Source organism: Haliotis cracherodii, unplaced genomic scaffold, assembly GCF_022045235.1.
Source record: "Haliotis cracherodii isolate W230 unplaced genomic scaffold, xgHalCrac1.p SCAF_11, whole genome shotgun sequence".
NCBI classification, from domain to species: Eukaryota; Metazoa; Mollusca; class Gastropoda; order Lepetellida; family Haliotidae; genus Haliotis; species Haliotis cracherodii.
Genome location: NW_027266266.1, coordinates 3,665,289 through 3,679,574, shown reverse-complemented (window position 1 = coordinate 3,679,574; position 14,286 = coordinate 3,665,289). Strand labels below are relative to the sequence as shown.

Sequence of the window (14,286 nt, the reverse complement as noted above, 5' to 3'; positions counted from 1 at the left end):
TCCGTGATCCAAGGCCAACTGTACCATGCTCATGATGATCACGCCATATATCACAATGATCTGAGCAAAAAACACGACTTCACTGCGGGGTAACGTCATGCCAAAACAACACCAAGGTGAGTGTCGGCGCTGGTGATGACGAGGTGCAGCAGCAAGGGGTGGTTCATCGGTACCCACGGATGCTGAGAGGCTTCTCTGCAGAGGTGATGACGGTGGTGGTGGTGGTGGCGGTTCTGTCATCGCGTGTGTCCACCCTCTGAATGAGTCTGAGAGACAGCATGCTCCTTATTTTATCTGTAAATGATCTGCAGGGATCCACGAATTAAAACTGGCAGGGTAACCAGTCCATTTCACCAAGACCTCTTCTTGACCCTGTTTCGGTCCTGGACGTCTTTTTAGCACGCGATCCACGGCATACACATCGTCTGTTTTCAAGATGGGTTGTATTTCTTCAGGGTAAAAAGTTCCTTGGAGGACTTCACCATGATCATCTTTGATCCGATACACAGGTGGTGTTCTCCCTGTCACCAACCGGTCCACCGTAAACAGTTCGGTGGTCCAATTGGGGAGATAACCTTTCTCAAAGGTGCCTTTGGTTTTGTTCAGACGTACACGGGTGCCCGGCAGTAAAAGAGAGGGGGATCTTGTCTTGGGGGACGACAGTCTTTGAGCTGTTATTTTCTTTTTGCGCTGAAGCCGTTGTTGTTGTTGTTGTTGTTTTTCCTCCATGTAGTCTAACACCCGAATTTCTGACAGGGGATCTCCTGGGAGGACGTCCACAGGTCGCTGGCCAATGGTCCGATGCACACGACGGTTGTAAGACTTGATCAACTGGGGTAAGACTTTCAAATAGTGTCTGGTCCCATGCTGTGTAAAGTATCGCCACATTTTATTTTTCAGAGTCCTTTGAAACCGTTCCACCACGGCTGCTTTCGTTTCAGGATTTTGACTGGTGTAGAAATGAATGCCATGCTTCGTCATGAGAGCCTGGAAAGGACGGTTGACAAATTCTCTGCCTTTGTCTGTTTGCAATTGAGCAGGGAGTCGATCTTTGGCTTGTTGCATCAGCAAGGTTTGAAAACCTTCTGTCAATGCAGAACTGCTCTTGGCCTTCAGGGGTTGCACCCATGCCATCTTTGAAAACACATCGATCACGCACAGCAGATATTTGAATCCTTCGTTGTCGTCTTGAAAGGCAATCATGTCACTCAAGTCTGCTTGCCACAGTTCATCGACCCCTCCCACACGATAGTGGTCTCTGGGAAAGGAGCGTCTGGCTGGTTTGTGCAAGGTGTAGGTACTTTTGGTTTGCAACCAACGCTTGATTTGACTTTGCGATGGCATGGTTTTCTTCTCGCTTTTACTGGTTCTTGCATCTTGAGCGTGGATGCGTGCTGCTTTCCACAAAGGTCGCCAGCCTCCAAAACTTGCAGGATGTTCAGGATGAAAGTAGGTTTTTTCCAACCAGGCCGTCCAAAGGGAAGTAGGAAATCCTTTGTTTTGTTTCCCTGCAGCAGCAGCAGAGGGAAGAATGCTCTGTCGCGTCTTGGCCTGTCGCTTCATTTCTCTCAGACTGATGCCACTTCCTACATGAATGGCCTTTTTATAGAGAAGGGGAGAGATTTATTTGTTTTTCTTAGGTGGTGCTAAAGGGTATCCATGAACCTCGCCTGTTGATGACTCTGTCCTGTTTGGTATCAGATGGAGGTGGAGTCATCAACCATGGGGTTGACATCACATCTTTTTCTTCCTCCACTGGTGGATCCAGTTGCCACGAAGGAGGTGGGGGTGGCATCTCATCTTCTTCTTCTTCCGCTTGTGGATCCAGCTGCCGCCTCCTCCTCCTTCTTTTTCTCTCGTTGTGACTTTGCGGGGAGAACGTGGGGAGGGAGAACTGGGTTATGGGTGTTTCTGGTGTGGCATGAGGATGGTGTTGCTGCTGCTGCTGCTGCTTCTGCATCCATTGCCATCGTTGAGGATTTCCAATTATTTCATGAGGGACATGACTGTTGGCCAAATGGTGACTCAAAATGGTCCAACCTGCAGGTCCCTCTTTGGTTTTCCGGTGACGCACTAAATCGTTGATCAAGTCCACCATGTGTGTGCCAGGGACAGGTTTCCCTTCCACGGTCAGGGTTCCCTCTGGAGTCCAACTCAAGTCGGGATTGTTTTGAATCCTTGTCATCAAATTCATGGCTTTACTGGACATGGCTTTAGGAACACTCATGACCACTTCGTCTATCACTTGTTGAGGAGGGGCAGGTCTACCTGTGGTGTCCATTGTTGATGGTGATGACGGTGGTAGTGGTGGTGTCACTTTGGGTTGTAGTGGTTTGATGGTGTTGTTGTTGCTGTTGTGGTTGTTGTTGTTGTGCTGTTGGCGCTGCAACTCTAGCATGTGTTGCAACAGTTGGTTGTATTCTTGTTCCCGCATGTGAAAAGGCTGCTGTGACCTCTGCATCAACGCGTCCATCTCTTCCAAATTTTGGAGACGTTTCTTTTCCAAGAGAGGGGTGTGAAGTGTCTGTCGATGACGTTGTTTGGTGGCTTGTAGACTTTGCCATGTGTCTTCAGGCACCAACACCATCTTGCGTGCGTACTTCATGGTGGCACACCACACACTGATCCCAACCTTCCTGGTGTCAGACCATTTATTACATTCCTCCAAACAACGAGGCTAGGGCAGAACCAATAAGAGGTATGAGTCCTCCTAATAATCCTCCTCCATGTTGAAGAAGTTTACGTTTCTTGCTTAGAGGTACTTGTTTTTTCATGAGCGTATTCAAGACTTTACCGTGTCGTTGCAAGTTTTGACGTTGCGTCGTGGTCATGGGAATATTGCCTGCATACAAGTTCACCACACATTCACAAAGGGCACGGATGAGATCGGTAGGAGCATGTTTGAGAATGGCTTTGCGCATCGCTGGAGCGGCAGCACACAAATGACACAGAGCGTGTTTCTGTTTCCTGAGGCACTGAGACATCTTTCTTGCATGGAGGTGTTAGCCTGAATGAGGCACCTGATCTGCAGCTTCTCTCTTTTATCAGGCAGTGGCAGGAGGGAGTTGCAACTGTTGATCTGACTTCTTGGACTTTCTTTGGGTCCGCATGTGCACCAATCGTCTGAGAGCATCAGCTTGATATGCTTTCATGACATTTTCATGAGCCTTTACTTTTGGCTTAGTAGTCATCGTTGTTGTTGTTGTTGTTGTAGGTCGGTGTCGCCTGGTGTTACCCTGTTTAAGGAGTGGTGCTTGAAGATAATTTTGCCATTGCAACAGAATGCGTGTCAAGACCCCTGCAAGTGTTCCACTACCACTGCGTTGCATCAGGTAGTCAAGACGTTCATCCATAGGCAAACGTGGATTGACAATTTTAGCCAGGGTATCATTATGTCTCTGCAACCACGTCTTATGTTGAGCTTTCAATGGGATGTGTCCTGCTCTCAGGTTCCGCACGACAATCGCAAACCACTGCAAAAGACGATTTCTTCCTTTGACGGCAAGGGTTGTCGCATCCCTTGTCGGAAAAATAGACGGTCTCTTGTCTTTTTTCTTCCTTTGTGGGGTGTCCTGCTGCTGCAGACGTTGAAAGCGTTGAAGATCGAGTGGGGGTGAGGGTGCTGGTGAGGAAGACCGTTGTTGTTCCTGACGATGCTTGTTCAAGGGTACCATCGAAGAGGAAGACGGACCTGGCGTGGACTTCTGTTGCTGCTGCTGCTGTTGCTGTTGCAGAGGTTGAAAGCGTTGAAGATCATGTGGTGACGAGGGTGGCGAAGGTGCTGATGATGTTGAAGGACGTGGTGATGGGTGCTGCTGACGATGTATGTTCACGGGTACCATTGAAGAGGGAGACGATCCTGGAGGTGAAGGAGTCTTGTGAAATACAGAGGTCACAAGTCCCTGTAGCGATGAGGGGGAGACCATACTGTCATAGACATCATTCACCATCTCTTTGTCTTTGTTCTTTCCCTTCGTAGGATGAATCTGTTTCCGTCTTTGCCCCATGATGGATGTAGGTCAACTGAAGGAAGGTCTGAGGGTTCACCTCCTTTTATGAAAGTCTCTTCATCTCATAGGATCGGCACATACACGAGGGGTAATTCGGATCTCGAAAACAGGCGGGCGCGTACGCGATGGTCTTGCAACGTGGTGGGCTTCAAGTCCAAGAACAGGTAAGTGTAAGGCTCTCGGGTAGCGTCTTCATAGGCTTCACGCAGAAAAGGAACTTTGCCTGGAAACACCTGGCGAGCCAGACTGTCGATCTGCGATGCATCTCTCGGATTTTTAAAGAGGACCATGTAGTGAGCATTCAGACTGATGGTGCGATGTTGCGGCGATTGAGCAAACAAGTTCTGAGTGAGATACAGCACAGATGTGTTTCGGTGATGACTTTTCTTGGTGAACCATCGCAGTACTTCGGTTTCTTCTTCTTTTGTATTGTCCCCCAGCAAATCATCGATGACCAGCCAATGTGGGGCCACCCCTTTTTCGGGCAAGGCACGATCCGCTTCTTTCATGCTGTGGACAAACTCAAGAGCGACCCCTAAGCGGTCTGCCATCTCTTCCAGTTCATGATGAAGCGGTTGCCATTCGCTGTACACCCACACCATGCGATGGGGTGGCGTATCCAACACCTCGGGGCGATGCATCTGCTCCATACATGATTTCACAAAGGAACTTTTTCCTGATCCCGTGGGTCCCGCAATGAACATCGTAAAAGGATGGCGTAGGGTCAAAGGGCTGGTCATGACCTCTTCATCATCATGTGATGCCATCCTGTGTTCTGGCTGACTGACACCAGGCAACTGATCCTTTCAAGCATGACCTTTCTCTTTTATCTGTTATTTTTTCTTCCTATCTCTCCCATGACCCATACAATTTCTTATGAAAAAAAAGAAACACAACGGTCGGTCCGATTTAGAAAACCAGGGGCTCAGACCAACTGTCGGAAAGAACCCATCAGCACGATGCGTTTTCGACCAATCAGGAAACAGGGTGTCAGTGCCTCTCCTATAAAAATAGCGAAGCCACGCACACCGTCACAGTCGAGCACTGAAGGAGAGATCAACCATGTCGTCTCGATGCAACTGTCTGACGTGCCAGACCGACAGTCAACAATGCCAGCGGAGGATGAAAGTCTATTCGTGGACAATAGTGGGCTACCCACGGGGTGAATCGGAGACGATCCTATCGCAGAGCCCACACTGGTTTAAGAACAAGTCTGAGGCTATGTCAGCATTACAACAAACTATTCAACGCGGAATTGACATACCCGACTGTTGGGGTGGTCCGTGTTATTATCTAGTATCGAGATCAAGGAAAGTAATGTAATCAAGGAGACAACCTTTGTCCAGCTTGTTTCCAGTTTGTTTTCCAACGGCCCTTTTCAGGGCCACCCATCTCTCCCGAAAGACAACTTTCCTCCTTTGCTTTGACGACCCTCCCACCCACCCACCCACCCACACCATGAACCCGTCTCCTCCTCCTCCTTTCCTTCCTCCCTCCCTCCCTTCACCACCACCACCCTCCCTCCCTCCCTCCACCACCGCCACCCCTGGAGGCGCGCGCCACCGGACACGGAAGCGACGCCCTCTTGGAGGCGCGCGCCTCCGGACACGGAAGCGACGCCCTCTTGGAGGCGCGCGCCTCCGGACACGGAAGCGACGCCCTCTTGGAGGCGCACGCCACCGGACACGGAAGCGACGCCCTCTTGGAGGCGCACGCCACCGGAAACGGAAGCGACGCCATCTTGGATGCGCACGCGCAGAGTCCCATCATGCACTGCGCAGGTCACGTGACCGGAAACGGATGTGCCGCCATCTTGGTTCCAGAATCCTGAGTGGTTCCAGAATCCTGAGGTGGTTCTAGACCGAGGTACTTAACTACTACCAGTGTTTTTAAGCCAACTCATTGATGAGTATTTTTTAATATTGGCTAGCATTGTGCACAACCACCAGTGGCTAAAGTGTTGACGTAAATCCTGCTGGGTATCATACAGGAAGCAGAATGGAGCTAAACCTACTGTGTTTGAAATTTGATGTAGTCCCACTGTAGAATAGATACCTCTTATTTTAATTTGGAACCGAAGGCTTTGGTGGTACTTAACCTACGACCCGTGAAGATTCCGGGGTAGAATAGGTCTTCAGCAACCCATGCTTGCCGTAAAGGGCGACTATGCTTGTCGTAAAAAGCGACTAACGGGATCGGATGGTCAGGCTCACTGACTTGGTTGATACATGTCATCGATCCCAATTGCGTGGATCGATGCTCATGATATTAATCACTGGATTGTCTGGTCCAGACTCGACTATTTACAGACCGCCGCCATATAGCTGGAATATTGCTGAGTGGGGCGTTAAACAGCAAAACAACCAACCAACCAAACAAACAAACCAACTTAATCTACAGTGGGATGCGCATGTAAAATCGCTATAGTCTCACACATAAAATAGCGGATCATGAACAGTGAGTGCACACCGTGGACGAGTCGTAGCTGACTACCTTCAGCAGCAAAACATCACCGGTTACGGTGACCTGAATGGTCAGCCCAAAGTCCTGACTATTCCTCCTTAGAGCACGTCTGTGACATGATCGGGAGACGTGTACGCCGACGTCAAAGACCACCCGCTACGTCAGCCGAACTGGGACAGGCGCTGCGAGAGGGGTGGGCAAGACTCCCTCAAACTAGCGCTGTAATTGGAAGATGTCCATGTCACGCCCTATAAACGAATGTTGTGGGGACATGACCTTTATCGATCAAGTCATCTAAAAGGCTACAGTGTTTTTACTTCACATCCCTGTTGTCTGTCCTGGTTGTCTGGAGTTTTACAATCCAGCAACAACATGTTCTGTTGATTGTCATGTTCAACCTGGGCCTCCCTTGTTCCTTTCCATCCATTACCATCGCTAGTTACCTCTTTGTATTGCTGTAATCATCTGTTATTTTCGAGTATGTGTTACTTTTTTTGGAGAGTATATATCGATGTCTGTACGGACATTCAATATAAAGTATTGCGGGCTTAACTTTAATGTGCCAGTACGCCTACCGAGTCTACACATTGACAATACAAATTATTATCAAGAGAGTTTTTATTCATGATTTTATTCTAAGTACAATTTCTTTTCCATATAACATTATTACGATAGTAATATGTGGAAGTATTACATAATTTCTAAATACAAAATCTATATCTTTAGTTAAGATTAATATTTCTGTTTAACGGGAAACTGACAAATTTCTTTTAAAATAAATAGCAAACCTTCTTATAACACTAACATTCTTTTGGGGACATCAGGAAGGCAAATGTCTGTCGTGATGGGTACCAGTGAAAATAGTGAAGAATCAAGTTATCCGTGCCTTATTTGTAATATGTGTAAACTAGTGCAAATTCATTTTCTAATTGTAATAAATCACAATTATCACAAAGCATTTATTCAGGTTTGATGAACTGCTTTTGTACGTTGAAGCTATGTGCTAAACATTGACATTTTATGAATACTCTTAAAAAATCTTTATCACAGCATGAGCTCAGTTTCCTGTAGTGATGTTTAAGACGCATAATGATTTAAGAGCAGAATTGTTTATCTTTTGACTCTAGTGTTTTACGTGTCTTTTTAAAGATTACACATTATTACGTGTCGATTCCCAAATTGAAACAACAGGTTAACACGAAAACTTACCTAAAGTGAGTGAGTGAGTGAGTTGGGCTTACCGCCGCTTTTAACAGTATTGCACTTATATCACGGCGTGTCAGCTTAATGTGGGAGGAAAGCCCGAAGTGATGCAGGTCTCAGACGTTTACCACTTCGGTGAAACCCACGGGCACGGGTATGGTGCTGACAAACCTAGAAACATAATCGAGGCGAAGCGGGATTCGAACCTACAATCATAGGTTTCTGGCGTGCCCAAGGGAAGCTACTCTGCGCAGCGAATCGCGGCGCCTTAGACGACTGGGCCACCCGTGCCCTCCTGTACCTAAAGGAACTTTATGAGAAACCAACAAACAACCTACAAGTGGTATACAATCAACAATTGCATTACAAAATTTACTAGATTCACAAATCAATACAAATTACTGCACAGCAATTACAATGACAGTATTAAATAGATTGGTAGTACGATATTCAATGACAGTAAAATAGCAGTGGTCAGTATCAAATACACAAATACAGTGGTGATAGCAAAAGTCAGTGATAATAATATATATTCACCCAGCGGCGATAACGGTCAAGCTTCCGAGGGAAGGAATCAGGGATGATAAGCGATCCTCACAAGAAAGCTGGTTCCGTTGTGATGAAATGCGTGAGAGATACGTGAACAGGCTATTGTCCCCTCATACACAGCCCAACCAGCTTCTGGAAAATTCTTCACAGTGCCATCACCAATCTAGCGGCACTAGAACATTACAGAGTTTTCTTTAACAAACTATCACCGTCCACGGTATACCGGACCGGAAGTTTACACACCACACTAGCATCTAAATGTAGTAACTTCCTGACGACTGATCTCTGTCCAAAAACGATGCAATGAGCGTCTACCGAATCTCAGCAGAAACAATGTGACACAGTTACAATCATTGTTAAACAATAAAAAAACGCTGCAATCTAACAAGTGCGGTACATCAATGTAAAAACATCTCTTGAATAATTCCATGAAATACTGTATATCTCCACAACCCTTTGATATCCAAGCATAACCAGTACCGAACTTAAACAAAAGCATTCTTATGTGAGATGCGGAAACTACCATTATCACCTTGTATTTTGAGCATTTGATAACAAGCATATGGAGCCTATTTGAATTCAAGCTTATTAGTGTACACCAATATCTTATACATCGGCTGAAATAATCAACACTCGGGTGATAACGGCCAACCGCACCAAGAACGGCACTAGATGGTGCCTTATTACTGTTGAACAATTATCACTTGAAAAAAAACTTTGGACTTTGGAGAATACTTTCTTTAAATGTAAATCCCAAAATTTTACTTTCCTAACATGCAGTCGGAGCTATTTTACAATGAAATATAGAAACAATGACCTTAAGTGTACGGTGAGAATAAAGTTTAGTCAACTTAAAAGTAGGAAAACATTATTTCTTTGCCTGTAGCTATTAGGATCAGAAATGTCTGCTTTCTTAAAAAATTAATTCCAACATGTCATAAAGTGGGGAAAATTCCAGTATCCAAAATAGAATAAAACAGTATATGTATATTTGGAAGAAAGTGCAAAGCATTCTTATAAAACGCCGGTGACAAACCATCTATTCCTGACCGCCTCCGGGGTCTAGTGGTAGAGCGTCCGCCCGGAGAGCGCAAGGTCCGGGTTCGATCCCCGGCCGCGTCAAACCAAAAGACGTTAAAAGATGGTACTTGTTGTTACCCTGTCTGGCGCTCGGAATTAAGAGGCTAAAACAAGGACTGGTCAGCTCAGAGTTAGTATACTGTGTCTAAGTGGGGTATTCATGTTAACCTGCGGCATGGTATCTCAGTGAGCTAGCACTATAAATCGGCATCAGTGCGGACTAGTACAAGCAGCCACACAAACACACACACGTACATGCACGTCGCTATATAAGTGCAATAATCTTGGACGCGACGTTAAACCCCTTTTCACCTCACATCACCATCTATTCTTGAAGCTTTACTGATTCATTGACTTATGGCCTGTCTTACTTCATCTTCCGATAGAAAATCCGACAGCGTTTCCGCATCTCTGTAATTTTCCCAGTTCACACAATCGTGCTCTTTGCAAACTCCAATGACGCGCTGTCAAAATCAGTTTGTACCTGTGCTCTTGGATTTGATAGATCTTTAAAATATGTTTACCAAGGAAGTAAGGAAAACATTCCCCGTCACCTTCACTGCACAGCAGTGATTTTACGTTGCGTTAAAGATCCTGACAATTTCTCTTGCTAATTGCTGTGTTATGCGATCTGTTGTTTCTTTGGTGAAAATAAACTGCTTTTCCTTACATATCTCTCTCAAATCTCGTTTGTTTTATTCATTGATTATCGAAGAATATGTTATCGATCATATTTAATTCGTTGTGTTTTGTTACTGAACATTCCTCGACCAACCATCTAGGTTTTTCATTAGGAGCTTAAAATTTGTCTTACTAACATATCCAGCTTCGGACGACAGAAATCTGGGAACTTTCGTTGTTTTTAATTTTTCATGGTCCCAAGGAAATTGGCAGGTGGTCAGACACCGTTCTTCTGTGTACATATATATCTTTTAGAGCATACAACTGTTTGAATACACAAGAAAATAATCTGTCAAACTTGTCCCATTTGGGCCCATGTAGGTGAAACAACCTTCCAAGTCATCATGTTTCCTTCCATTCACAATATGAATTCCCCACTGTTTACACTGTTGCCCCTGAAAAACAACCCTAAGTGCTGAACCCGTTTTGCTGGAGAAGCGTGACATGGTATATGGCAGTGTATTTTATTGTTGAACAATGATTGTAACTCTGTTACATTGTTTCTGTTGGGATTCGGTAGACGCTCATTGCATTGTGTTTGGGCAGTGATCAGTCGTCAGGAAATTATTATATTTAGATGCAAGTGTGGTGCGTAAACTTCCAGTCCGGTATACCGCGGATGGTGATAGTATGTTATGGAAACTTCTGTAATGTTCTAGTGCCACGAGACTGGTGAGGACAGTGTGTAGAACTTTCCAGTGGCTAGGTATATGCTGCATGTAAGGAGACAACAGTTTGCTTATGCATCTCTCACGCATTTCATCACATCGGAACCAGCTTTCTTGTGAGGATCGCTTATCATCCCTGATTCCTTAAAAAAAATTCCCCCGGAAGCTTGACCGCTATCGCCGCTGGGTGAATATATATTATTATCACTGACTTTTACTATCATCACTGTATTTTTGCATTTGATACTGACCACTGCCATCATATTAAATACTGTGACTGAATAATGTACGAATGGTACTACCACTCTATCGTGTACTGCCATTGTAAATGTTGTGCAGTAATTTCTACTGATTTGCAGACCTACTTAATTTTGTAACTGATTGTATACCACTTGTGTGTTGTTTCTTGGTTTCATACTTACTTCTTTTACGTCCATATTTATGGGCTAACATATTGTTTTAATTTTGGAATCGACACGTAACAGTTAAAGGAAGACCTCTGGCTTGTGCAAATGGTAATGCCCTGAAAAATAGCGTAACCCTTATAATAGTTCTAAAACTGAATGCCAAGAAAAATCACGTGATATGCCTATGCCTAGAACCAGGCAATGGGCAAATGGTACTTCAACTGAAGCAGAAGATCACAGACTATCTATAATACTCTAAATCCTCACCTTTCCAACAGGTCTGAAAAATAACGGCATGAAATTGATTGGTTTACTTGCACTGATTAATAGTGTGAGTGCATGTAGATCTACATTTAAACTGCCTGGCAAAAAAAGTTACCATGTTTGATGGTGTCTAAAATTGAAACAAACGAGAAATAGTTAATCGATGATAATATATGAGATACGGGTATCATATTTGTGTTTTCGACCTTATGTTTGCAGTGTTTCGGCGATTGTGTTCAGTCTGGTTTTGACAACGTTTGTAAATATGTTCATGGGTATACTTTAAAAAATTGTTTTTGTCTTTTGTCTTACAGAATGTGCCACTTTTTTCGCTCTTCATGTTGTGAAGTTCGGACAGGTTTATGTTCTGGTACATATTTTTTCACTTATATATAGATCTAGATCTACATTTCTTTTCGCGAACACCTGCTATCTATCTAGTGGGAGTCGCACAGTCGATACCGTATGAAATTCGACGTAAAATTAGAAATAGGGGGCTCTTATTAGAATATTATTTTGGTGGAAAAAAAACAGAGTTAAAAGATAAATTTCGTGGTTTATGCTGACGGCCTGAAATACGACAGATACATTTTTCAAGAATTTAATTGCCCATAATTGAGGGTGCACATTACACACGAGTGCGTATTATACACAAATAAATAGGTCTTGTGTACATTGATCAATCGGAAGGGGTGCTAATTGGGATTGTTCACTAGCCAATATATTAGCAAATACCGCCGTGGGCGCTTATTAGATCGGGGCGCTTATTACGTCGAATACGATATATGGCAGAGATAGATTTCTTATGAATATGGAAAGGGTTTTGTCGCTTAGGCTATGTTTACGTTTTAAATTGTATACATGTGATACCATGTATATGTGTAAATATTAGAACACAAACGGTGTATATATCTTATGTCTGACATATTTTAAAAATGTCTCAAACTCTTGAATGTTTCAATTTTCGCGCCCCATGCTGTTCCTGAAACTTCTGTATTAATGTTCTCACGAAATAAAATTATAGCAAACGTACAAGGTAAAACAGATCGGAGGGTAAAGAGGAATATTGTTACGTAAATTTTGTGCAAAAAGTGTATATCATGAGAACAGGAGCACATAAAGGTATCAATGTCAACACTACGGTAACCAGTTTACCCCCCAGTGATATTTTTGTTGTAGTACATCACGGGGCACATTGCACAACTGACAAAATGGCGGCGATCATGCCTCCGTCTGCTAGTGCATAACACGTGGCTTATGTCACAACGACTAGAAACTTTGAAAGAGAAACTAGATAACCGGGTTGAAACGACATGACATCTAGTGCATCAAGCTCCGATGTTTTGAAGAAATTTGCTCAAAATGTCACAATTTCGAGCACGAAAGATAGAATCGGCATTCTGCAAGATGTGTCCAGGTTGGCTACGGAAACAGGTACAATTACAAACATCAACGATGCCTGTGTTGTTGTGAATAACACTTGGTTAATTATGTGACGCCCATCAAACATTGACATTCGTTTTCTCCATGTGTGTCGTGTTGCATGAGCAGATAATCTTACTCTAAGATGTCAATGAAAGCTCAATTGTCCTGTTTTCGATCACGAACTGAAATCGAAACAACGCATTTTCGTTAGAAGGAATTACGTCAGAACTGGCATGAATCGAAAGCAACAAGGGGGAATTTAATTCTTAAAAAACACTCTCCAATTTGGATGTAGGCGAATTCCTTAACCAAACTAATTGGGGTTATAGCTAAAACGGCACCTCCGCTAAACGGCACCTCGCCAGAAGCGAAAACGGCTACTATTGCCTGGCGACAACGGCACCTGATTTCCTTTTTTCACCTTGGTATTGAAATAAACGAATTTAAACTAACATGGTCACTTGCACACACAAATAATTGTGAAATATTAATCTCCTTAAAACAAGTTTACATTAGAAATTAGCCTCTGCTCTACTTAGAAAATAATTGTGAACAGCAATGAAAGATGGATTGAATATGACAATATTCAACAAAATAAAGCATGTAAATAAAGCATAGATAGGACTGCATAAATTGTTCATATCATTATTAAAAAAGAGCTGCCTTTTTTGCCATATGCGGTGCTGTTTTTGTCCGAGAAATTGGTGATGTTTTGCTGAGGTGCCGTTTTAGCCTGCACCCAACTAATTGCTATGGTGAATTCGTAGACACTGCAAGCTCACAGACAAAATTCACTGTGAACTGAACTCGTAGACAAAACCTTAAATTTGGAAGTACATTTACACTGTTTAGCTGCTATGAGTTTAGAATATTTTCTTAAGGACCAAAAAATTTAGATAAATGGTGGTCAGGTGTTATTCTACGGGATGAAAAAAAGTAATTTATGTTTGTACAACTTTTGAAATCGGAGATACATAGACTCTAAACTCTAATCAAAAGCAGCAACCTAAACAACCCTGCATGGAACACTGGTTACCCTCTTGACTCATTCTAATTGTGCATGCTCACGTGTATGTATCGTTTAATTTCACTGTGAGTTAGACGCAGGAAGATCCAGGGAAGAATAGGTCTTCAGCAACCCATGCTTGCCGTAAAAGGCGACTGTGTTTGTCGTAAGAGGCGACTAACAGAGTTGGGTGATCAGACTCACTGACTTGGTTGATGCATGTCATCATATCCCAATTGCGTGGATTGATGCTCATGATGTCAATCACTGAATTATCTCGTCCAGACTTGATTATTTACAGACCGTCGCCAAATAGCTGGAAAATTGTGATGTTCATGCTGCTTTTTAGGTCTTACGTCTAATATATATATAGAATTAGTATGCTGGATTTTAAGAAAATATTGACAGACTATGGCTACTAACCAAACTAAAAAGCCTTGAAAATGACAGGGCCTTAAATTTTAGTGTTCTATATCTGTAAGAACCGTGATTGATAATCTTGATTTTTATCATTCAATTCCAATATATTA

General features: G+C 43.6%; 1 protein-coding gene across 1 annotated transcript in view; it reads left to right on the top strand.

Moving 5' to 3' along the window:
• The first annotated feature begins 12,525 nt into the window (after positions 1 to 12,525).
• The window catches only part of LOC139456114 (stalled ribosome sensor GCN1-like), a 64,895-nt gene continuing 63,134 nt past the window's right edge, over positions 12,526 to 14,286 (top strand). The window contains exon 1 of the mRNA XM_071237646.1: positions 12,526 to 12,759. Within this exon, the coding sequence (XP_071093747.1) occupies positions 12,639 to 12,759 (121 nt within the window). The 5' untranslated portion in view covers positions 12,526 to 12,638. The remainder of the gene's footprint in view (positions 12,760 to 14,286) is intronic.